The sequence below is a fragment of the Harpia harpyja genome, chromosome Z (genome assembly GCF_026419915.1).
Source record: "Harpia harpyja isolate bHarHar1 chromosome Z, bHarHar1 primary haplotype, whole genome shotgun sequence".
NCBI lineage: Eukaryota > Metazoa > Chordata > Aves > Accipitriformes > Accipitridae > Harpia > Harpia harpyja.
In genome coordinates, this window is record NC_068969.1 from 103,048,849 (window position 1) to 103,074,107 (window position 25,259).

The window sequence follows — 25,259 nt, forward strand, 5'->3', positions numbered from 1 at the left end:
CAAATGCTAACTGGAGAAAATAATGTCAAGGCATGCATTTGCAAACTTAAGTATCAAATATTGTCATGTACTGAGTAATCTCACTGATACCATGTTGTAAAGCGAAGTATTGTACAAGCAGTTCAGTCATTTCAGGGAGGATCAGTATTGCATTTAGGAGCTGAAGGTAATAGATAGTAGAGCACTTAGGCATTTATTAATAGTTTTCGTGAAAGATGGATTTCAAGAAAAACAATCTCAGGAAGCAACTCTAATGGTTGACTCTCGTCGGAAAGATAATTCATGAAGTGTATAAAAGCAGGTGTCCCATCTGACATTACTGCTGCCCAAGGTCTGCTATCGGTGATGAAGCTGGAAATACTTAAGATACTTAAGGTGGCAGCTTGGATTTCTTGTGATAGAGAAGAAAAGAAATTCCCTTTCTCTTTTCTTTTTAAATCTAAATCTAACAGAGGAGCAGAAACTATTCTGGTACATTGTTGTGTTTGTTGTTTTTTTTTCCCAGAGTGTTTAATGAGATTGTACTTGTATGTATCTGGAGATGGCAGAAAGGCATTATTAACTACTCCTACGGCATGTGTCTTTTTGTGGGAGAGCACAGAACATGAAAAGACATCCTCTTATAAAAATTCTTCTGGGCGTTGGATGCAAATTTTGCCTGATGAATCAGTCATGTTGCCTTCTACTGAAGAAAAAGAAATTGGAGTGCATGCTGCTTTCATACAAAATGAGGTAAAAAAATAAGCCCTAAAGCAATTTTTTAATCTCTTAAGTAAATTAGAGCCACAGAAGCTACAGTGAATTTTGAGAGCTATGTCTGCCTCTTTGGTGTTGCATGTAGGCTAATTGTTCAGTTTATATTAGATTTAATGACAAGATAAGAACAGCTGTACTGGATCAGATCAAAGTTTATCTGGTCCAGTAATATTCTTGCCAGGCTTTATATTTCTGAATGACAACATTATGTTATTTAATCTGAATTGTAATAGCTATTGATCTAAATGTATAAATAATTAAAGAGAAAATTGTGTGTAACCAGGTTTTTGGGTTTGTTCTGGTTTTGGTTGTGGCTTTTTTTCCACAGGTACTGGGTGATTGCTGTTTGTGCTCTTTTGTGTTTTACTCTGGAGAATGTTTGGTGCTGACATTTCTGATTCTTCGATGGCATGAAAATAGCTTTAAATATGTCAGGTAAGTTCAAAGATATCTGAAGTTACATTAGCTTAAGAGGAAAATTTTTTTTATTACGACGTGCTTTAGAGCTGGGATTCAGAGCTGCAGCTGAATACATTTACACTGATGTCCAATTAGCCTGTGGTTACAGGCACTTATGTTTGCATATGTATGTTCATAGCGTCACACATTATATGTGCATATATAGGATCCATATGTGGTCGTTTTCAAGTATGTAAATGTGGTTACGGTAACAACTTTTATGTATGTATTCCATACTTCATTATTAATGTATACCTAAATAAAACTGGGTGTACTTATCACTATGTGTGGGTGGCTGTATATGCATATATATGCCTTTACACACGTGTGTGTTAGTGTCAGGGAGTTTTTTATGTCATGCTGATAGAGCTTCCTTTTCTAGTTTTTCTTATATTACTAGTGCATGCTGTGCAGCCATGAATGCCCTGAATACCTCTTTCTTTTATTATGCATATTTGTATATTTTATTTGTTTTCTCTTCCCCTTTTCATCTCTTACGTGTAGGCTGTGTAAGAGGGTGTGCGCGTTTCTTTATCTGTGCTGGGACCATGTACTGAAATAGTTTTACTGATACAACCACTTAAAAATGCAGTTGAATAATAATCCTGAGTACATGTGTAGTCCATACCTTTTCTTAAGTGAGATACATGTATGTATGAGTTTAAACGGATATGTCCTCTGCAGGTATAACTTAAGTAACTTGTTAAAATTTTGCTCTACACTTGACGTGGTACAACTGCTTTTGTTAAATGATGCCCTTTTGATACTAACTTAGTAATGATGTCCTCCTTGCCCTACTAAGCAGCATCACTCTTCACTCAGTTTGTCAGCAGCATGGTAATGCCTTTCTGGTAATATAAAAAATGAAATAAAGTATAACATTCCCAGTTTTGAAGTGCTTATATATATCATAGTACTTTCAGCCTGAAATTGTAACCACGTTTCTCAGCCGTGTTACTCATAACTTCTTTATGCCAACTATCTCTGAATTTCATTGCTTACTGTTGTTTAATTCATTTTTTTTCATGTTAATGCATTATTTTTTGTCTGTTAGGTGGCATGCTTCCAAATGGAATCTCTCTTGTGTTTTCTGTCATGTTTTCAATCTTTTTAGGATTTTGGAATGGTTTGGGTTGGAAGGGACCCTTAAAGATGATCTAGTCCAACACCCCTGCCATCGGCAGGAACAACTTTCACTAGATGAGGTTGCTGGAAGCCCAATCCAATCTGACTTCAAACACTTCCAGTGATGGGGCATCCACAACTTCTTTGTTCAGAGCAGCATACTGTTGGTTTTCATTTTCGAATTCTGAGTATTCCTGTGTTGGGTGACATTACACTGTGTGCGGAAGCTGTTTCTGGCTAGAATGCAAGTGCCTTAATTATATGGCATGCATCTATATTTATTTGCATGGTCTATACATATAGCCTGAATTCCTGTCCCAAAAAATAATTCTCAGTGTTCAGACATAATTTTAAGCTTGTGTAAATACAAAATATTTTTCATTTGTAAGGTTTTTGAAGAAAGATAGATTTTTTTTTTTTTTTTTTATTGTTCATGCTTTATCTGTTTTTTGTCTTGCATGGTTTGTTACTATATATGAGTCATCCCATTCAGCAAGTAATGTCTTGGTTTTGTTGTCTTTTGGTATTCAGTTCTTTGCCATACCAGATCCACTGGGTACAGCAGACTTGTTCTCTTGATAATTTGGCTCCTCGGTGTGTGTCTGTGAAGTCAAAAGGAGCTTTGCTGTGTGCATTTGCAAGAGATGGACTTCTCCTTGCAGTAGCTGTCAATCAAACTGATCCAAAGGTATGAATGATAGACAGTATGTAATTTAAGATAGTAGTTCAGTTTGAATGAAGTGGTAACAAGGATTTAATAACACATTTTTAGGAGTGATTTTTCAGCGTTCTTATTGATACACGTGATTATATTCACATTGTTATCCGTAACTAAAAAATTCTGCCACAACTTGCAATTTTTGGAATGCTGTTGTCTTAAGAAATCCATGTAAGCTCCTCTGTCACTTCTAATCTCCAAGGAATACAAGAATAAAGAAATCAATTTCAGTTACTGTATTGTATCTGCAAAGATTCCAGATGATTCTCAATCAGGCCTCAGCTGAGCATGTGCTGTAGGTTATGTTCCCACTTCGTAATGTTATTCCTTCTAACAACTCAGTGGCCGAATCTTAATGCAGTTTTTAGTGCTAATGATGAAAGGGAATATGGACCAGCTTATTTAGTGTGCTAGGATGGGATGATGCAGTCCTTCAAAACTCCAGTTGTTACTCACCATAAGACTGGAGAAGAGTGATCTTGCGTTATTTTAAGGGTTTTAGAAAATGTTACGTTAAAAAGAATGTTGAATTATATATTGAGAATATAATAATCTTTAATTATTTTTCAGATACAGAAGTAAGTGTAGAAATTAATAAATACTCTAAATAGTAATAAATACTGAAGTGCAATGTCACTTTCATGTATAATAATGTTTCCAGTACATCAAATGTAAGGCATAACTTGCAAATAGAAATTGTTTTTACAGTAATGACATTTGGATAAAAACATAAATGGTTTTCTTTACATTTTCTTTCTAGGCAACTCAGATTTTGTTTTTAAACACATTGAATTTTGTAACTATTTCGGGTAGCCTTAAAGGTTGTAGCAGCAAGAATAACATGGTCCCATCCAAGTTTGTCAGGTCAGTAATTGATGCTTTTTCTGCTGCTGTTGTGGATATTTTTGGTTTTGTGTTGTGGATTTGGGGAGGGTTTTTTCTGTTGGGTTTGTTTGTTTGTTTGTTTTTTAACTACCCTAACCTTTCGATACAGGGATTTCACAGAGAAAATATTTTTCCCTGCCCGATTTAGATCTTACTGGGTTGGCGATATGAGTTGGACTCCTGATAGTCTTTTCCTGGCTTGCATGTTAAAACGCGGATCTTTGATTTTATTGACATGTATGGGCGAATTGCTGACCATGATTACTTCTGGCTGCTCTGTAGAATTTGGACCAGCAGAGTTTATTCCATTTCATCCACTAATAACATACAGGTAAAAGGGTTTGAAAATACTTATGTGTTTTTGTCATATGATATATCTTACTTTCTAACATTTTTTTTACTATTTTACATAAACTTCATCTTTCAAATTCACTCTTTTGCTTTTCTTGTATCTTCTCAATATCTGTTTCTCATTCATAGTTCTATTTCTTATAATGGGTTTGTTGTGATGAAAATTGGCATTGTGACAATGTAAGTATACATTAAGTGATTTGGTTTTTTAAAAGTGCTTGTATTTAGTAGTAATTAAAAATAGCTTGTTATTATGATGTAAAAAGAAATTAAACTTACAAAAGTACTAGAGGTGCAGATTTATTTTAATCCAGTGGTATTTCTCTGCTCACTGTTTTAATTTTACCTATAATATTCTATATCACACTTCCAAATCAGATCTTGTAAATAATATATTTGCATGGACAAAAACTAGATAGCTTTGTAAATGTTTTGGGGGGGGCTCATTTTTCCAGATCTAAATTTTGAATTTATGCTGCTGGGTGCATGGGGGATTAGAAGGATCTCTGATAACACTTTTTAACATAAGTTGAAAGTCACAAAAAGTAACACAGCCGGAATAACTAGAGGAAACAAAATAGAATCTAAACTCTTAATTTAAAAAAAAAAAAAATCCTTTTAATTCTGAGTGACTGAAGCCAAGTGTAGTGTGTAAATATAACATCTCATGAAAACATTCAAAGCATTATAATACCTTCTTACACTGTCTGGTTGAAAAATCAGATACTAAAATATATTAAAATACCTTAACTATGTTTATTTATTGAATATATGCAGCTACTTTGTTTTCAAATAATCTAGTAACTTCTGGACTATTAAGAAATAAAAAAACCCCAGTAATTTCACACATTATTTCAAAGTATTATGGGGCTAATATTAGAATACATGTACAACACAGCTTTCTGGAACTCAGTAAGGAGCAATTTCTTTATAAGAAAGGACTTTGTAAGACCTTTTTTGTATAAGAAGGGTTGTGTGTTGATATAAAATATTTCTGTTGAATGTCTGAATTGATTCTGAAATACTAAGATTCAGATCTTGAGGGATTTTTTGGTTTTTCATACATGACTTTATTAGAAGCTACTTAGAATTTCATCTTTAAGCGCTTGTCACACAATAAAAGCTAGATAAGAAAGTGATAGAGAAATTTAAAGTCAAATTGTGAAAAAAATACATATAATACTTATTAATGAAATAATAAGAGAATACTGAAAGCTGGGTTTATTTTTCTTTAAATTAAAAAAGTTGCAACTGCAGCAATATACTCATGTCTTGCAAGCATAAATAGTGTTATACACAGTGCTCATCCTGCAGAAATCTAGACACTTCCTTAGAATTCTGAATGGACCTATTGGGACAGTAGCGTGAGCGGTATTAAATGTTCCTAAGTTACTTCTCTATTCTGTTAATGAGTATTACCTATGATAGTTGCTTCTTATGTTTTGGTGTATCTTTATTTTAGACAGCAGCACTCTTTTTGTCAAGACTCTAGTCAGTCTCTTGGTTCTTCAGCTTCCGAAAGTGACCTTGTGAGACAGAGATTCTCTGTTGCTTCACATTCAAGATTACCCTACCTCATTGTCTCTGATGGATACATGATAACAGTGCTTAGATTTCCTAACAACCTTTCACCATCAGGATTTATAAGATCCCTTTTGCTTGATTCAACCCAACGGCTTGAAAATATCCGTCAGAATTTGCTGAAGTCCAAGGTAGGGTTATGAATTATTTTGTAGGCTTTAAGTAAAAAACTTCGTGTGTATAAAAAATGCCGAATTTTTAAACTGAATACCTCAATTTAGTTTACTGTGATAATTGTGCAAATTCCTTTGAGAACAGTGTTGATCTAGAAGACAATGGATACACAGTTTTCTCTGAAATTTTATTCCTTTGATGTCTGGGTGACATTTCAGTAAAATACAGTAAATATATAAAAAAAAACCATAAAAATTTACTATATAAAAATATAGTAAATATAGTAAAGGGGACAGTCTTAACTGTCACTATAATGCTTTCTAGAACTGTGAAAGAAATAGGGATTTCTGTATCTGTAGAGTTGGTTCAGAGCATTGACAGGTATTATGCTACTCTGACCAACTCATCCTTTCAGAATGATGCAGAAAGGATTCTGTAAGACCTCTCTATCTTAGGCTGCTGCTGTTTTAGAACAGTCAGCAACAGTCCCAGTGGTGCTGTGTGCATGTGTTCACTCGGTCCTCAATTCAGGTTGTGAATTAAAGCATTCTTAAAGCATTTTTGTTTGCTTTTCTGTCACTTCTAAATTAAGTCTGGGAGAAGGAAAGCCTTTGAAGGAAGAGGTCCTGCAACTGTTGCCAACCACATAAGATACAATAGATACTAAGTTCAGCAATTTTGCATTTGCTGATCTAATGCAACTTCTCTTCCAATTCAGTTTGTGTTTTGGATTTTTGGAGAAGTGAGTTATGATGGTATTCATGCATAAACTAGAAGAGTGGGCAAGGATTCGAGGATTTGAAGAGATACGTTACTATCAAGAATGCAAGAAAGCCCTACATACTGGCAAACTTGTAGGATGATTTCAGGGATCAAGACAGCAGATTATTTCAGCATGAAGCAAAGTGAAGTTGTCTGGTGCTGAGAAAATTCTGCATTCCTGAAGCATGGTCAAATGATTGTTTCTGTCCAATGTACGCCTGCTCGCCCGTTTTCCCTTTCTGTCTGGGACTTTTAAACTGAAGCTTTTTACAGAAGGGACCAATTTCCTTGTTTTGTTTAGAAAGTGTCTGGTTTGATCTTGCTGGAGGCAGATAATAATATGTTTTTCGTTATTGTTATTTCTTTTAGTCTAAAGGGAGACCTCTGTGTTTACAATCACTGTTGTCTTTAAAAGCTAGTCTTTTAAAACACACTCAAAACCAAAGTTCCATCTTTTCCACCATTCCGAAATTCCTGGAGGAGGACACAACAGAAATGAGTGAGAAAAGCATGGATTTACTGGTACTTAATAGCATTTTTCCATTTATAATTATGCAAATGATTGAATTTTAAGGTATTCTAAATGTGAAGAATAATTTTTTTCAAATAATTTAGGTATGTTTGCTCTTACTAGGTATATTTAAAGTAATTCGGTTTTGGTTAAATTCTCATTTTCTTCATACGTGTGAGGAATATGGTTATTTTTTTCAACTGATACTTGATCATTATTTTCAAACGTATTTCTTTCAGCAGTGCATTAACTTTTTGAAAAATACCTACTAATCGACATATACATCAGTTTATTGTAGTTTAATACTTTAGCTTCACTTTATAATAAAAGTAACATTACACTACTAAATATACTGGGGCTGTAAAGTATATTAATAACAAGTACAATATTATTATCTGTAGTAAAAAAGATATTTGTCCTCAATTTTAGAGGATTCTTCCATTAATTCCAAAATTTGTACACGTCTTTTGGAAGAATGGCCCTGTGATCAAAGTTACTGTGCAGCCTTTCCCAACTCCATTTCATGCTTTTGGTTTTTGATTCGTTCTTTGAAGGTTTTGAGCTTTTGTTGAATGGCTTTTTTATCTTGCAGGTATCTGGCAAAAACTCTTCCTCATGCTCTGGGCTTAATAAAGGACAGAGTTTTACATTCTGCTATAAAAACTGCCCCTGTGTTTACAGCGTAATTTTTTTGTTGTTGTTAGACAATTTAATTTCTGTCTGCACAACTATTCCAGGTAGCCGCGTTTAGTTTGAGGTCTAGATGAAACTGCTGTGCATTAAACTTACTAGCAATTAAGCGAGCTAATTAAGCATAGAGATTTCATCTGTGAGACAGTGAGTCCTTGCAGACTATGCTCTCTCTCAACAGAGTTGAATTAAACTGTTGTTTTGGGTTTTTTTGGTCTGATTTAGGATTATGAAGAAGAATCGCATGACGAAAAGCAGTTTTGCAATAGGCCTTCCAGCTTTTGTAGCCAAAGAATCCATTCATTTGTTGTTAAAGCTGATCAAGGCCACTTAGAATTTGCATCAATGTTTGATACTATCCATGCAAAAGACAATACTGAAGAGAAGGATAAATTATCGGTGGAACTGTATTTCATTCAGAAGAACCTCCTTGCTGCATGGCAGATAGGGATTTCAAAAAATATGGAAGAGAAAGATACATTACTGAATTACACAGTGAACTGCATTATCCATTTTTTCAACATTCTTCAGTTTGTGAAATATTCTTTGCTAAACCAGGATGCATCTTTAAACAAGTCTGTGAAGAATACTCACTGGATGCATTATGTCTTAAAATATTTTCAGCAGTATTTAACTGTCTTGTACTGGCATTCAAGAACCAGTCTGACTGGGCACGTGGCAAAACTGACATTACAAACTTTAAAACTGATGCTCATACAGCAACAAGATCAGTTGTTCTCAAAAAACCTTTTGGCATGCTTCTGTGTTTTGAAAATGGTTTCTCACACTCTAAGTAGCATGTGCATACTACAGTATGAAAATTTTTTTGCATCTCCTCATGGTAACAGTCTCGTGGAACTTGACTCCCTCGCTGTGCCTATTTTCCTAGCTCTTGATGAGAGTACTACTCAACAGTTCAGTTCACTGAATTCTCTCCTTAGAGAGCCTCCTCGAGCAGTAAACCATGATGCAAAACCAGAAAAAAGGTATGAATGGTCTTTGCATGGGGGAAAAAAAAATATGCAGGACAGCCAGGCAGTCAGGCCCGGTCAGCATGGGTTTATGAAAGGCAGGTCCTGCTTGACCAACCTGATCTCCTTCTATGATGAGGTGACCTGCTTAGTGGATGAGGGAGAGGCTGCGCTTGTTGTTATGGCTTGGACGGGTGCACTCTGTACTGGGTAAAAAACTGGCTGCATGGCTGGGCCCAGAGGGTTGTGGTGAAATGGATTTAAATCCAGTTGGTGGCTGGTCACAAGTGGTGTTCCCCGGGGCTCAGTTTTGGGCCAGTTCTCTTTAATATCTTTATCAATGATCTGGACGAGGGGATTGAGTGCACCCTCAGTAAGTTTGCGGGTGACACCAAGTTGGGAGGGAAGGTTAATCTGCTGGAGGATAGGAAGGCTGTACAGAGAGATCTGGACAGGCTGGATCGATGGGCAGAGGCCAATTGTACGAGGTTCAACAAGGCCAAGTGCCAGGTCCTGCACTTGGGTCACAACAACCCCATGCAGCGCTACAGGCTTGGGGAAGAGTGGCTGGGAAGCTGCCTGGCAGAAAAGGACCTGGGCGGTGCTGGTTGACAGCCAGCTGAATATGAGCTGGCAACGGCATCCTGGCCTGCATCAGAAATAGTGTGGCCAGCAGGAGCAGGGAAGTGATCATTTCCCTGTGCTTGGCGCTGGTGAGGCTACACCTCGAGTACTGTGTTTGGTTTTGGGCCCCTCACTACTGCAAAGACATTGAGGTGCTGGAGCGTGGCCAAAGAAGGGCAATGAAGCTGGTGAAGGGTCTACAGCACAAGTCTTATGAGGAGCAGCTGAGGGAACTGGGGTTGTTTAGCCTAGAGAAAAGCATGCAGGTTAGGGCTCAGACCTATAGTTGAATATAGTTCAGTTATGGTGACTTAACTAATTGCTACCAGTCGGTTAAGAAATAACTGGTGGGTTAACAGCTCACACCAGGTCTGGTAGTGCAGCATCAATCCAGGTATTGCAGCTCAAGAAACTTTCACTGCCTCTTGCCCATTCCACTCCTTCCCATGCAGCATTTCCAAACTCCATGGAGCCAAGATGCTGCTCACACGCTATATATCTACAATGTCAACTTACTCAGCAAAGTTTGCACTTGATTATGGATATGGTGTCCCAGATCAGTAAGAAAAACCCCAGTGTGTGGAAACTTAACAAACTGTCAGAGGTATTTGTTCTCTGAAGGTGTACACATAAACTTGAAAGAAGCTTAAACCGAAGTGTGCTGTCCAGCTATTGGGAAAGTGTATTAGTACTGCTGGAGTATTTCTCTAGTGCAGAAGACACATGAGTCCAAGTGTGTTTGTCATACAAGCAAGCTATTCCTTTCCAGAGATTTAGAACCTAAGAAGCATTATAACTCAAAAACTTCATCTTACTACAGTAAAATGTATTTCTTCAATGAGCTTAAAATATATTACTGTGTTTATTGCAAATTTGGTGGGAAAATTTCATTTTTGGTGAAATTTCTTCTTTGGAGAAGGTAATCCATGTTTTTGATTGATTAATTCTGCTTCAGTTACTGAGCACTGTGCGTATGACTGACCCTGTATGTATTAATAATGGAAGCAGTAGTGCTACAGAAGAAGATGCAGATATATTGCAGTTTTGTGCAAGCATTTTCAAGTCCCTGGCAACGTATACTTGTTTGTATTGGGAAGCTTATTACATATCTGAGCTGGTACATCTAATAGTACTGTGCTGGGCAGCAGGGACTTGCCAGCCCTAAAAACATGCTCTGCAGTCTTTTGTTTCCCTGTGTTTGCTTTTCTGGGTTATGCTTTCACTGTATTTTTTAATCAGTCTTGTTTATAAAGACACTGATACCTGTTTTGAGGTTTATCTAGGTTATTTCATTTCCCCATTGTTTAGATAGCAAGGGATTAACTTGAGGTGTGGTTGGGTGATGAAGTACATTGCTGCATTTACGCAAATTCAGAGGAATCAATGTTGGTTGGTCAAAAACCAAAACTAAGGCAAAAAATGTTTCGTTTTTTCCCCTCATTGAAGTCAAGAATGTAGTTGTTAACACAAAATATAATTTAGTTTTCAGATACATAATGCAAAATATAAGAAAATAAGAAACTGATGTAAGTAACTTTGTTAACTTTTAATGATTTTCATATTATTATACTTCTTGAACTACAGGTTGATGGTACTATGGCAATTACTGTATAAGAAAGTGGTTTGGTATCAGATGCAGCTGAACAGAAAAGTGAACAAGAATGCAGAAGAACAGTCTGTTGTCTCATCGCTTTTCAGTCACATACAAGCGACCCTCCAGTCTTCAGGAGTGACCTTAGAACAACATTTGAAGATTAATTCCATATCTGGTTAGTACTTTGGAAAGAACTACAAATGTTAGGTAGTTGCATGGTTAACTGAATACTAGGAAAATTAGGTTCAACTTAATGACAATAACTGACCACCCATTGTGGCTTAACTCCAGCCAGCAACGAAGCACGATGCAGCTGCTCGCTCACTCCTTCCCTCTCGCAGTGGATAGGGAGGAGAATTGAAAAAAAGAAGTAAAACTTGAGGGTTGAGATAAGAACAGTTTAATAACTGAAGTAAAATAAAATAAAATAATAAATAATAATAGTAATGAAAAGGGATATAACAAAAAAAAGAAATAAAACCCAAGAAAAGACAAGGGATGCACAATGCAGTTGCTCACCACCCGCTGACTGATGCCTGAGCAGTGATCTACCCCTCCTGGCCAACTCCCCCAGTTTATATACTGAAGGAGCATGACATCCTATGATATGGAATATCCCTTTGGCTAGTTCAGGTCAGCTGTCTTGGCCATGCTCCCTCCGAGCTTCTTGTACACTGGCTTGCTGGTAGAGCATGGGAAACTGAAAAATCCTTAACTTGGGATAAGCGCTACTTAACACACTGATGTTTTAGTTGTTGCTATCAACATTGTTCTCGCACTAAATCCAAAACACACTGTACCAGCTACGAAGGAGAAAATTAACTCTATCCCAGCCAAAACCAGGATACCAACAGATTTAGAAAAAGTCAATAGTGGGACTTTCCTTAAAATTCTGATCAGGACTGTCTCTTAAATGCTTCATGCCCCGGTACACCTGTAGATTGTATTGTAATCTTTAGAGCTTGTTGAGCTAAACAAAAACTCTATATTGACTTCAGTTTGCTTTGAAGAATGTCCTAGAGGATCTGAATGCAGGATCTGAATTCGCATCTCATTTGTACTGTGTTATTTCCTCTGAAGTAGATGGGTATGGCAATGTATCTCTTACTGGATTTCTGTGTAGAAATCCTGTTCACTCCATGTGGTCACTGTGGACATGAGCATGTTGTGTACATGAATGTAGTCAGCCTCAACTAAGCATCTTATTAATGTAACCTAATGTAATAGACTTAACCTAGTGTATTTATTTTGCAAACAGTATATGGTTCTAACCTAATTTCCTACGCATTACTGTCCTATGCTCTATTTTTCCTTTCCCCTTCCACACTAATAAGCCCAGCTTCCCATTTATGTCTCCCACCATAATTCTGTTTCCTCTCCATATTTTTGATCTCTCTCCATTAAATGATACTACTAGCTTCTCTTCCTACGTCACTCCATACAATACGTTAGCTCCTGCATGTCTCTCTCACTTATCCTAACAATACAGCAACTTCTCACCCTTCCTTCCGTTATTTACATAGAGTTCGCCAAATAGTTATGACATGGTTCATGAATGCACTAGAGTAACATACATGCTAATGGGCCAGCCAACAGCTGAACCAGCTAGCTGCTGATAAGCTGGGTAGAGTGGCAAATTTGTCCTTGTCTTTTCTTCTATGGTAGCGCTTTTTTCTTTTTTTCTTTTTTTTTTTTTTCCTCCTCCTTTGCCCAGGAGCTGTGTTCTTTTACAGTTATTTTTCTGTCAAAAGTATTTAGGAATGAACCAATGGATTAAAAATAGGAATGGGAATAGCAGTGGAGAGGTGACACTTAGAGAGATGAAAAGTTTAATAGTCCATAGATCTATTGTTTGAAAGTGCTTTTATACTGAAAAGAACATGTATGTTCAAATAGCTAAATAATTTTGCAACTACTTTTTACAATGAAAAAACATCTTCCCCATCATAGGAAATACGAAAACAGATAAGCGAAAATGCTTTTCCCCATTAATAAACTATTGTGGGTTTTGAATACTGAAGTTTCTAACTATAGTTAACATTTATAACCTTGTGTAATCTAAAAAAAATAACCTAATTACTGAAAACCTTGTATGAATGATTATAACATGAATTTATTTTTTCATTTAATACTGATTCAGAAATTTTAAAAAAAGGCAGGAGTAGTGTTCAAAGTCATCTTCTCTCAGATGCTCAAAACTTAGATTTAGCTCTCAGAATAGACATTTGCTGGAGACTCATGTATTTTACTCTCCTGAAGTAAGTGCATGTGTGTTTGCACATGTAAAACTAACTATATAAAACTTTTAATTTATTACATATGTGACTTTTGTAGGTGAGGAGAAATTCCTTTTAGGCTCATACAGAGAATCTGTGGATATTTGGAAAAGATCTCTTTGTGAAATCAAAGCAAAAGGTAAGGGATAAAATCTTTTTTGAGGGTGGAGAAGATAAGTTGTATAATCACTTTATGTAGTTATTTGTGACTCTGCCCTTCAGAAAAAGGGGGCAAGACACATAAAGGATGCATAGTTGAAATTAAGCTGGGATTTGAATAGATACCAGTCAAAACTTAAGTCTGTTTGCTCCCTGAGAAAATTCTGGGCATTTCTATTTTAATATCAGAGTTTTCTTGTGTTTATTAAGTACTTGGCACAGAAAAGCTCTAGGTATATTTCTGAGCAAGAAAGAGACAATGAAAAACAGATGAACAAAAATTCCTTTTGTAGCTGTAAAATCAAAAGACTTAGTGTTTGGGGAGCAACAAAACAAAGTAATTTGTGGCAGGAGTTTATTTAGGAGTTGATTTGAAACAGATATTCTAGAGTCTCTTCCCAGGCATCATGGGAAAATTTTTTTGCTGGTTATTATGATGAGGAATACCTCACACAAAGAATTGAGGATATTGGAGGCTTGGTGGATGTTTAAGCAATTTCATTGTGGTTTAGGCATCCCTTCTTTGAAGGCTAAGCTCCCTTGAGCTCTCCTGTCTTTGTCTGTGTCTTAACAATTATACACTGAATTGTTTTGAAAACTGCCAGATCTCTAGAAGTAAAACTGTTGTGGATGAGCATTAACTCACTAATAACGTAGAAGTTGTAGGAGGATCGTATTCCTTAAAATAGCTGCTCCTGATTTCTACTCCTTCTCAGAGTATATGTTTATGTAGATATGTTTCTGGAGAGGGAGGAACAAGTACTTTCAAACCTGCTGTGTCTGTTCTTGTGTTTATTGTTTCTTTTCCAACTGGACTTCTGCCCTTTTTTTCTCATTTAATGCAGGAGGAAAAAGAGCATGTTTTCTTCAGACTAGATATTATCTTGCAATATTATTTTGCCACCTTTATCAATACAACTTGTGTGAGGCTCAGGGACTCTGTGATCATCTGGTAGGAGAGATTCTGAGGCGATCACAGCTCTCAGTGAGTCAGATGGAAAAATTTTCTGGTATGTTTATATTGCATAAAAGTATGATAAGGTATGTTGATACTCTTTGAATAACCTAGTATCTAATTTCTGTGCCATCACACACTCACTTGAAAGCATGCTTTTCTCTTTACACTGGATTGAAGTCTGTTTTTTCAGTGAGTTTAAAGATCTTTTTCTAATCCTCAGATGTTCTTTTAGCTGCACTTGTTGGAGTAAGTGTTTAGACAACTTTCATTGTATAATTAGTAGTGAAAGTATGGCCTCTTAAATGTTCTGGGATTCAAATCTGCTCAAGGAAAGACTTTGGATAAAAAAAATAAGGGGGGGATGATGTGATTTCCTTTTATATTGATTTAACTTTTTTTTTTAATAATACAACATGATAAAATAGTGGATTTTAGATTGGTGACCAGTAGTAAATTGACAGTGGGATTTTTTTGCAGATGGTTGTAAATTTTTTCTATTAAGTCAGAGTATGAAATCTAAATTTCCAAATTTAAACAGTTTTTTTGACTCAGCGCTGATGTAAATTTAGATAGTAGAGGTCCATCTCTAGTCATTAAAAACCCTAGAAGTCTTTTAATATAGTGTGTAATTAGTGTAAAAGATGAAGCTCTGTAAGTCCTGAAAGCTTGTCGAGAAATTAAGTAATACCATAGTATGCTTGTTTAAAAAAATGTTTTACAAGCTGTGATTAAACGATTTTACCATTCAAATTTAAAATCATTTTCCTCATGTTTTAATTTGATACCTGTTTTTTTTTAGATACCAAGTATTTTCAGCATGAACTATGGATGGTAACAGATGTTCATACTGAAACTGCCATGGCTGTGATTCAGTCCATGGCACGATTCATGGCCGCTTATTTCACAAATCAGCTTCTCTATATCTTTCCCCCACACAATGTTGACATCCTGCATCCACTTCACATCAAACAAGGTATTTTCTCTAAAAGCAGTTCAATTTGCTGTGCTTAAGTCTTACCATTTTTTAACATGTGTATCAATGGTGTCTATCATGCTTTAACTTGGTGATATATACTTTCAGCACCATTACCTGTAAAGATAAAATAACTTAGTTTTTCCGGGTATTTTTGTTGAGGAGTGTGTGTGTCTGTGTGTGGGATTAATGTTTTGCATCTCTTGATTATTGAAAATATTTTTGGTATTTAAAGTTAATAGTTTGATGTGTGCAATTGAATCATTTAATCCATAGAATAGAATCATAGAATTGTTTAGGTTGGAAAAGACCTTTAAGATCATGCAGTCCAACCATAAACCTAACACTGCCAAGTCCACCACTAAACCATGTCCCAAAGCACCACATCTACACGTCTTTTAAACACCTCCAGGGATGGTGACTCCACCACTTCCCTGGGCAGCCTGTTGCAATGCATCCAATAAAGGATGGAGATTTTTTTTCTTCTTTTGTTGCTAATGTATTTATAAAACATTTTTTATTTTCTTTTACAGCAGTAGCCAGATTAATTTCTAGCTGGGCTTGGTCCTTCTAATCTTCTCCCTGCATAACCTCACAACATCCTTGTAGTCCTCCAGAGTTGCCTGCCCCTTCTTCCAAAGGTCATAAACTCATTTTTTTTCCTGAGTTCCAGCCAGAGCTCTCTGTTCAGCTAGGCCAGTCTTCTTCCCTGCCAGCTTGTCTTTTGGCACATAGGGATGGCCTGCTCCTGCACGTCTAAAATTTCCTTCTTGAAGAATGTCCAGCCTTCCCGGACTCCTTTGCCCTTCAGGACTGCCTCCTAATATATTGATTTTTTTTTCTTGAGGGTTTTTTTTTTATTTTTCCTGTGCTTTGAGGTTAGTTATCTAAATCTGATACACAGGTAAAAGGATGCTGTGGTTTTTTTCACCTAAATTAAACAACATTAGAATGTCATGGTTCTTGCACCACTTTTGCCAAAAAATGTGGCTCTGACTGACTTTGATCCTCCCAAAAGTGAGAGGAAAGCAGTGCTTACCAAATAGTTGAATTGGATCTGTGATATGGTGTGACCCAAACTGAAAAGCCAGAGGAAAAGATTTTTTGCTTATTTGACAGTCTAGCTCTTGGAAGCCAAAATGCTCCAGACACCATATCATCAGAACAAGTGGGAATGTCAAGTTTTTTTGTTGTTGAACCCAAATAGTACTTTTTAATTTAAGTCCTGCTATTCAGCAGTTTTTTGAGAATTAGTATTTATCACAGTGGGTGTTTTATGTATTTTCTGCAAGAGATTCTGTTTAAAAGATTTCCTTTGTTAGGAAGTTTTTGGTTTCAGGGTTGATTTTTCAAAACTATTTAATGTCCACAGGGATGAAGAGTTATTTGGAAGTATTTTAAGTACTCTACAAGTAAGTTGATATTATAACGCCAGATATTTCTGTACAATATTAACTTACTTTGATTAGATTTTCTGCAGTGTATTTGAATACATTGACTGTTTTTAATGTTTCTGTACTACAGCATGCAGTGGTACATATTTCTACACGGTCTTTTGGATGTTTTAATCAGACAACTTTCCAGCTAAAACCTACAAAGTAAGACCTTGATGTTTAATACGCATTAGTCAAAGATAACGTACGTGGTGAGACAATCTTGGAAAAATTGCATTGCACAAGCTGGGTTAATGTGAATATTTCCCTAAATAATGTCATTGCCTCAACAGTAAACAGAAACTGCAAGAGAAGCAAATAACTCCTTAAGAGTTAATGTTAATCAGTACCTCTCCAGGAAAACAAATCTAAACCTCAAGAAACAAGGACATACTAAGTTTGTCTTCAGTTTGTCTTGATACACTCTCTTTAAAATAATGTACTATTCTTTCTCAAAAATGCATTGTAGCTTTCTGTCTTCTGCAGTAAGCAGCACAGTGAGTAGAAACAACATGGGTACGCTAGGAAAACTCAGAACTTCCATTTATCTCAGGTCTATCTTCTGGAATATCTTAAGCATATGTAGCATACTTGCAAATGTTCCATCAGTGCGATTAAATCTTTAAAGAATAACCCACAAGTTTTGCACACGCTTGCATATGGTTGGACTCGATCTTGAAGGTCTTTTCCAACCGAAATGATTCTATGATTCTATGATTCTGTATCCCACATTATTAAGCAGAAAAATAGCCTACTCTGACCTCCCTATTATATCATAGCATGAGCTGCATCTGCCTGCTGCAGATAAACCCCGTAGTGTGCCTCTAATAAAGTAAAGAGCAATTGTGCACTGAAATGAATCCAAAAGCAATGTGAACATATGAATTCTAGATTATTCGTCTGATGGGATGCAGATTTATTTAAACTTTAAAATGTGGTTTTTGTGTCACAGAATTTTCTACACGTATTATTCCGCTGCAACACTGTTTGGTTACCAGAGCTGTCAGGGACCAGAACCTTTCATCTGTGTGGACAGCTGAATATGCTCTTGATTTGTTCTTTATTGCTGGGCTCATTCCAGAAGCTGTGTGGTTAACACGCAGACTTGGGGACTGGAAACTGTCTGTTTCAATTGGTGTGGCCTACCAGCTGTATTGTCAGAACTCTGATGAATTCTCAAGGTAAATTTGAGCTTAGAATTAATATACTGTATTTTGTCATTAATGTTATTTGCATTAAATTTATTGTAACAAGGCGTGTCCTTTGCCTCAAAAATTCGTATTCCCAGACTCCTCGTAGGTATAGGACCTAACATGTTAAGATTAGTTATTTTGTCTTAGATATTCATTTAACAGAGCTTCATTAGATTATCTGTGGGTTTTACTTCGTTGTTAATGAACAGTTTCTTGTTACAGTTTCAGACTGAAAAACACAGAGCGTCACCTGCCATTAAGCTTATCACCAATGCAGACTTTTCAGGAAAAGTTACAATCTTTGTTAGGACAGCCAGCTGCTTCTGAAACATCAGTATGTATGAAATACAAGCAGTTTACAGGTACATAAAATTATAAATAATTGTGTTTATTTTTCATGTTATTTCACTGCATATTCTGTGTTATATGGTGTCTTAAAAAGAAACAATTACCTCGTCTTCTCCAGTGGGTGCATTACTGTTATAATGTATTCAGATACTTTAATTTATAGGGGTTTGGGTTTTGGCTTTGATCATTCTACAAATGGACCATATTACCAGTCTTTTCTTCTTCATGCATATCAGCCAAAACCTTATTTGACTATATGTGATATTAACTTCAGTTTGGCAGAAGACTGAAGCTTCAGTAAAACAAAACAAAAAAAATGCCCTGAAGCAAATGTGAATGTATTAACAGTATGGAAAGTATCATCATAATTAAAATTAGTTACATGGTGGAGTTTAATTTTTGCCTTTCCTTTCTGTTAAAAGGGAGAAGGGGTGGTAATTCATAGCCTGACAGCCCCATGCCCCCAGGTCCAGCAACTAGCAAGGCTGAGAGTGTATTCCCCATAGGCACATACACAATACCTACATACAGCAGGGCACACAGATCTACACCTACAGACATGCTCAGCACTCGCAGAAATAGCACCAACAATCCTATCCTGTTTACCTCTCTTGCTGGTCAGGATGAAGGTCTGCATATACATACCTATATGTACAATGTGGATCCCTCCAGTAGCTGGGCTTAGACCCAGTAGCTGAGTCTCCCAAGTTGCTGGTGTCTGCATATATGAGCTCTCCAAAGCCCCAGCTCCACTCTGTTTTCTGGTACAGACCTACTCACAGATACCCTCTTCCCCCTGCGCACACACTGTCTATGCACCCCCACAGTAGCTGGCCTTGAATACACACTCCATCCAGTAGCTAGCTGGTCTGGGATCCTCAGTCTTTGCAGGTGCCTCACCCTTAGAGACACACACTGTCTTTCTGGCAAGTGGTCACAACTCGCTTGGTCCTTCCAGTATCCAGATCCCCTTGTCTTGCCTTTAGAGACATGCAGGTGCACAAGCAGGTCTCCCAGTCATCTCTCCAGCAGCTGGCCAGGTCTTCACCAGTCCCTCCAGTCATTGTCAGCTCCTGTGGTCTCACTCTTGCAAGAGCAAGACGTGCACACCCCTAGCTCACAGGGTGCTTCCACTCCTGGGTTAGTCTGAGTTGATACTTGCTAGCACTCACACATTCACTTACATAGCCTCACTTGCTACAGTTCCTGGCACCGTGGATACATGGGCACTCTGAGCAGTGGTCCCATTCCAGTTGCTGGCACTTGATTTGACTTAACTCCAGTTGCTGTAGTTGCTGGCATCCCAGACACACAGGCTTTCTGACCTGTGGTCCCGCTCCAGTTGCTGGCACTTAAAATCCTGTGCACAGACACACAGAATAGAGAGTCCCTCACCCATGAAAATAGATGTGCTGACAGGGCCCAAAGGAGGTGAGGCTGCCACAGCTCCATGCCATACCTTTGGTTTCTTTCCTGAAGATCCCATAATGAGCCTTGTGCAATCCCAAGAAGCTCTTCCCCTGCATACTTTAGTATGTCCTATCTTTCTTGAGAGTAACCCGTCTCAAGCCGAAAGGTACTGAAGAGAACCACTCCCATTGGCTCACCTTGATGGGTTTCATACCTGGATGCTATGTCTGATGGCTTTCCTGGGAAGAGCCTGGACAGGGTGTCCGTTTCTCTGAGTACATAATTTGCTGTTGTGCATCTCTGGGCTTGTGGACATGAGCCTCTCATGGGTTAATTTTTCTACTGTGAGTAGATGGGTCTAGGTATTATTCAGGTTCCCCCACCTGCTGTTGTCTCTGTGCTCCTTTGTATGTGTGTATAAGCTTTTCATCACATAACCTAACTTAATACTTTACTGCTGAAATTCCTCCAGTTAGCTAGATCAATCTCTCCTTGTTTACATTTTATAGAAAGTTTACTGGCATGATCTCTATTCCTTACTTTCTTTTTGTGTGTTTGGAAACCACATTTCATATTCCTGTCAGCAGGTGAATGTTAATTAATCTTGATCTAAACCATATCCCAGACACTGTGTAGATGCTTCTTTTGTACTCATTTCCAAGGGTTTTATTTCAGACAGACACACACACATATATATGCTGTATATAAAATCTCTAAGTATGATAGGTAGTGGAAAGATTAGGCAGCACATACTTCAAGACAAGTAGGAGGAATAGAAATGGAAGTAGAGCAGTATAATATTATGCGAATTTCAGGAACCAATTAGTGATGTATATTAAAGATCCTGCTGCTTCTAGGACATGAGGAAAAAATGTAATCATATGTAAACAAGATCAAACAAATACATTTCCCTTTCCTTGGTCATCATGCTTACTGATAAAAGAGTTGTTACAGTCGTTATTAATAGTATACCTAGTTTATGCCTGCTTGGTGAGAATGATTTGCCAGAATTTTATGCCAAGTAAATGCAAGGCTGAAAAGGTCAGTTCTCTAGAAAGGCAATAGCTTCTCCCTTATTCTGACAAGACCTAAAATTAATAATGAATACTGTTTTCAATTGAGAGAGATGTTATCTTAAAGCGAGTGGATGCGATGTATACATTGTGATAGACAAATGCAAATTCTGAGAACGTAGCCTCATAATTTCAGAATGAAGGCCATATATTAATTGAGTCAATTAATTTATTGGTTTCTGTGCTTAATATTTTATAGATCCCATTGAAGAGGAAGATGCAAATGTTCTTTGTAGTTCGGTACAGGAACTACTGAAAGCAGCTGTTATGGCAGATGCTGATATTCTTTCAGAGACATTTCAGCTTTTGATGGATTCTGGCAAGGATCTTGGCAGAAAATTATATGGTTTAGTTCCAGATGGGCTTTATCTTCCAGCACCACCATTGTACTGTCCCCAGCCAGCTTCTCTGAGTGAAGTAAGCATCCATGATAGCAGTTCCTTGGGTCTTTGTTTGAATGTATTTATGAAATAATAATGATCTTTATTCTGGTTCCTTTCAGCTCATTTTTCTGTCTTTTTTCCATGTCTATTCATTTACTTCAGTAGCACCATAGTGATAAGAAAGTATGTGTGCCTCTGTGTTTTTTCCATAAAGTGTCTATGCTCTAAAGAAGAAGGGAAGTACTCTTAGGAGCACAAACAATGTTTAGGTCAGATTCCTTATTGTATATGTCCTTTCTAATTTGGGGGCTTGTTTTTGTCTTGGAATTTGCATTTTTCAGGAAAACTGCAATGACATTCTTTTAAAAATTGAGAGAGAAATTCGTCAGAAAGTGTCAGGAGTTCTTCAGCGAATTATCTTGCTCTTCCGGGCTTCTCGTTGTTCCTGCCCTGCAGCACAGTGGTATATTGCACAACTGAAGTGGGCAAGAAAAATTATGCAAAAAGTAAGCATTTAACTTGGTTTTTTGTAACTTGATTATCAGTTGTAAATATTACTGACAAGCTTGCAATTGCATTGCTGAAGCATTCAGTCTTATCTGGACTTTGATGTCATGTTTTTTACATGTTGTCTTCTAGTTTTACACTGCATGTTCAGTTCTTTTAGGAAACCAGAACTTAAGGTTACAGAATATCTACTTCATAAAGTGTCTGCTTCTACTGTCTTTCTGTACCCACTTGATAATGTACAGGCTCATTTCTTTCTCCATTTCAAAGAAACAAGCTGATTTTAATTGGGAGTTACAGCTGTTAACTGAAAGTGTGTTCCAGATCACTTACGGTTGAATGTAACAGACAACGTGATGCTCACTTCAGGTAAAGTGGTCACCTTAGTGCGCAGTGCATAGGACTTACAAGATCTCATTCTACTCATGTGTGTTCTGTTTGCACAGAACAAAGCTCAGAATATATTGATTAAAAAATTTTGTGTAAACTTAGGCTTTTCTTAGGTCATTGTTACGCAGCCACTTAAAAGAAGGTTGACTTCCTACAGAAGGGGGTGTGTCTGCCTGCCTGCCTTCCTTCAACCCCCCTGCACCAGCATTCATGCAATGATCCAGATCAGGAACTGGTCTGACTGACAAATATTTCCTTCTGTTTGCTCATTGCATGGTTACGTGCTTAATGCTGCCATGGGGAGGTGATCAGAAGTACCAGCTGAAACAGGAGGGAAAACTAGTCTGCCTTGGCTGACAGCAGCCTGGACTGTGTTGGATTAAACTGGTTTCTTAATTGTGGTCTTAGTTCTTCTTAATACTTTGTTGCTCTTGTATTTCATGGTAATCATGAATATGATGAGTACCATGTAGACGAAAGCATTTTTTGTGCCATAGCTCATGCTGAACATATTCCTGTAAATTAATTTTCAGAATACTGATCTGAAGAAAATGGAAAGCAAGCTTGAGGGAGTTTTACTGTTCTTGGCAGTATTCTGCTAATAACTGGGAGGCTGTACGTTTAGTAGTGATACATACAAAACTTTAATTTTTATTTCCACTTTGATTGTTTATTTTTTTATTTATTCTTACTATCTATAGATTCGAATGAAAGGATCTCTTCCTTTGCTAAGTGCATTCCCAGAGACTTTGCTTCGTTACTCCAATTTCCGCACTGTTTTCTATAGATCTACATCTTCTGGAGACCATCAGTTTGATGATATTACCTGTAAAATTTTAGGTCTGTATGCAATAAAATAGAATCATTTAGAGCTGGAAAAAAGAACAAGTGAGAATCCATAGGTGCAAAGAAACTCTTACTAGTTTGAAATAGTATGCTGCAATGTGTGCAGAAACACATTCCCGTTTCAGCTTTTATGTTAGTTATCAAAACTCTGAATCTGAAAGTTGTTGCTCTGGATTGTTGTGTGTGTTATAGATCTGGCAGATGTGAAAGAAATGAATGCTAAGTGGTACTAAAGAGCTCTAGCTGCAGAGCAGTATTGAAAACTCAAGAATGAGTAATTTTTTTCTTTAACTGCTGTTTGTTAATTCTTTTCTTCTAGCTAAAAATCTCAAGCTGTTTTATTTGATTTATTAAAATAGAATCTCAACATACTGCATGTTTGTGTCATAGGTTGGTTCAGAGAGCTGTGTGCATTGTGTTGGATGTTTCATGTTCGTGAAAGATTATCTGACAACTGCAGGCGGTACCAAACTGCAAGGGAAAATATTAACAATCATAAGGTAATTATATTACTAATATAGTAAAGATACAATTTAATTGCATAAAGCTATAAGAAGACTTCTAAATGTCTGCTCTATATTTCTGTGAGAACTTTTATTTGCTTAATAGGACAAAATTAGCACAGTGCCATAATGTGCGTTATTTGATGCTACAGAATAATGCTGTCCATGTGAACTACATCTTTCTAATAGTATTTCTGTTGGGCTTTTGCTTTGTCTTTAACTCAAGTAATTGAAGAGATACTGCCAGAAGAGCAATAGTTTCCACACTTGTCGTCTACCTAAGTATTTACTACTTTTTTTTTTATTAAATTAAGATATTTGGGGTGTTTCCTGACCAATGTCTATTTAATGCACCAAAAAATGTTTTTTCAAAAACAATAATGAAAAATATTAAAATTTAATTATGTTTTCTCTACTCTATACCTTCATCAGTTGATGTCAGAGGTCAAGGAAGAAAAAGAAACAAACTGCTAGCATGATACTTGTCATATATTCTGTAACAGTGCAGATGTTGATTTTTGTCCTGTCTAGTCTAGCAACTCGGCTGTCCTTAGCAAAGGTTGCTTCCTTTAAAACAAGTCCAAAATTTCTTTTCACCAGAAAAATCAAGCTTAAATAAACAGGATGGCTCTGTTTCAAATAGTAGAAGATTCTGATTTTTCTGAGCTTTGTGCGACAGTGACAAATGAGATAGAAACCACTGTCTGTTTCAAAATAAACTGATCCATCTTAAAAGCCTCTTGGCTGGCTTAAATATCTTGCTCCCAAGGAAGATTTTATGATCACCTCAAGTCACAGTACAAGTATTTACTTCCCCTGGTAATTCAGTATATTTAATTAGTTACAGCTAGTTTAGTCAAATCCTCAAGTTTTACTCTGAATGACTGCAAACAGATTCTTCAGCAGAGTGTTACTGTTAATGGAATTAATTCCTAAGCTGGTTTAAAAAAACCTCTTTTTTTCTTTCTTTCTTTTTTTTATATACGTTATGGTCCATTACAACCTTGATCTGTCTCCTAGCATCATATACTTCTCTGTTTGGCAGTTAAGTTAGAGATTTTTATTTTCTGTTGGCTGGGGAAGAATCATTACAATTTGCCACGTGTGAATAATTGAGCTGAAATACATTGTTCATACCAATTAATGTTTCTCTAGCAAGGTGGTTTTTTTAGGATCTGAAGAAGAATGAATATGATGCCTCCACAGTTGAGCATTGTCTGAATGCAGTGGAGTGGGCTTGTCGAATGCTTCCTTTCTGCAGGTTCATGAATGTTGAAGAATTAGTTCAAGATGTTATTTTGAGTCTGCTTGGAGAATTGCCACCAATGAAAAAGGTAAAAGATATTAAAGCTACAACAAAAGCAATAGAGACCGTCACAAATGTTTCTAGACTTTCTAGTGGTGTAAGTTTTGTTGGGAATTATACCTTACTTGTATGTTAGCTACTTTAAAAGATACTTTATCTTGTGCAGGTGGCAGAGATTTTTGTAAAAGCATTTCCTGATCCTGAAGATATAAGAGTTCCACTAAGGGATAAATATCACGGACTTCAGCAGCGACTCAGACACAGTATTGTTAAAGGTAATCCTTCTTCCAGAAATATTGAACTAACTTTCTTTTTTACCCTACTTATTAATTAACTTGTGACAATAGCCTCTTTCATACC

General features: G+C 36.8%; 1 protein-coding gene across 1 annotated transcript in view; it reads left to right on the forward strand.

Annotated features, from left to right (window-relative positions):
- The window catches only part of CPLANE1 (ciliogenesis and planar polarity effector complex subunit 1), a 63,411-nt gene that overhangs the window by 2,645 nt on the left and 35,507 nt on the right, over nt 1-25,259 (forward strand). Inside the window, exons 5-25 of the mRNA XM_052775765.1 lie at nt 506-732; nt 1,085-1,191; nt 2,872-3,028; nt 3,819-3,922; nt 4,092-4,274; nt 4,424-4,474; nt 5,757-6,006; nt 7,121-7,273; nt 8,178-8,938; nt 11,132-11,316; nt 13,476-13,556; nt 14,422-14,586; nt 15,334-15,507; nt 17,893-18,121; nt 18,356-18,495; nt 21,164-21,381; nt 21,689-21,853; nt 22,946-23,084; nt 23,481-23,590; nt 24,766-24,927; nt 25,066-25,174. Coding sequence (XP_052631725.1) covers nt 506-732; nt 1,085-1,191; nt 2,872-3,028; nt 3,819-3,922; nt 4,092-4,274; nt 4,424-4,474; nt 5,757-6,006; nt 7,121-7,273; nt 8,178-8,938; nt 11,132-11,316; nt 13,476-13,556; nt 14,422-14,586; nt 15,334-15,507; nt 17,893-18,121; nt 18,356-18,495; nt 21,164-21,381; nt 21,689-21,853; nt 22,946-23,084; nt 23,481-23,590; nt 24,766-24,927; nt 25,066-25,174 — 3,870 coding nt within the window. The remainder of the gene's footprint in view (nt 1-505; nt 733-1,084; nt 1,192-2,871; nt 3,029-3,818; nt 3,923-4,091; nt 4,275-4,423; nt 4,475-5,756; nt 6,007-7,120; nt 7,274-8,177; nt 8,939-11,131; nt 11,317-13,475; nt 13,557-14,421; nt 14,587-15,333; nt 15,508-17,892; nt 18,122-18,355; nt 18,496-21,163; nt 21,382-21,688; nt 21,854-22,945; nt 23,085-23,480; nt 23,591-24,765; nt 24,928-25,065; nt 25,175-25,259) is intronic.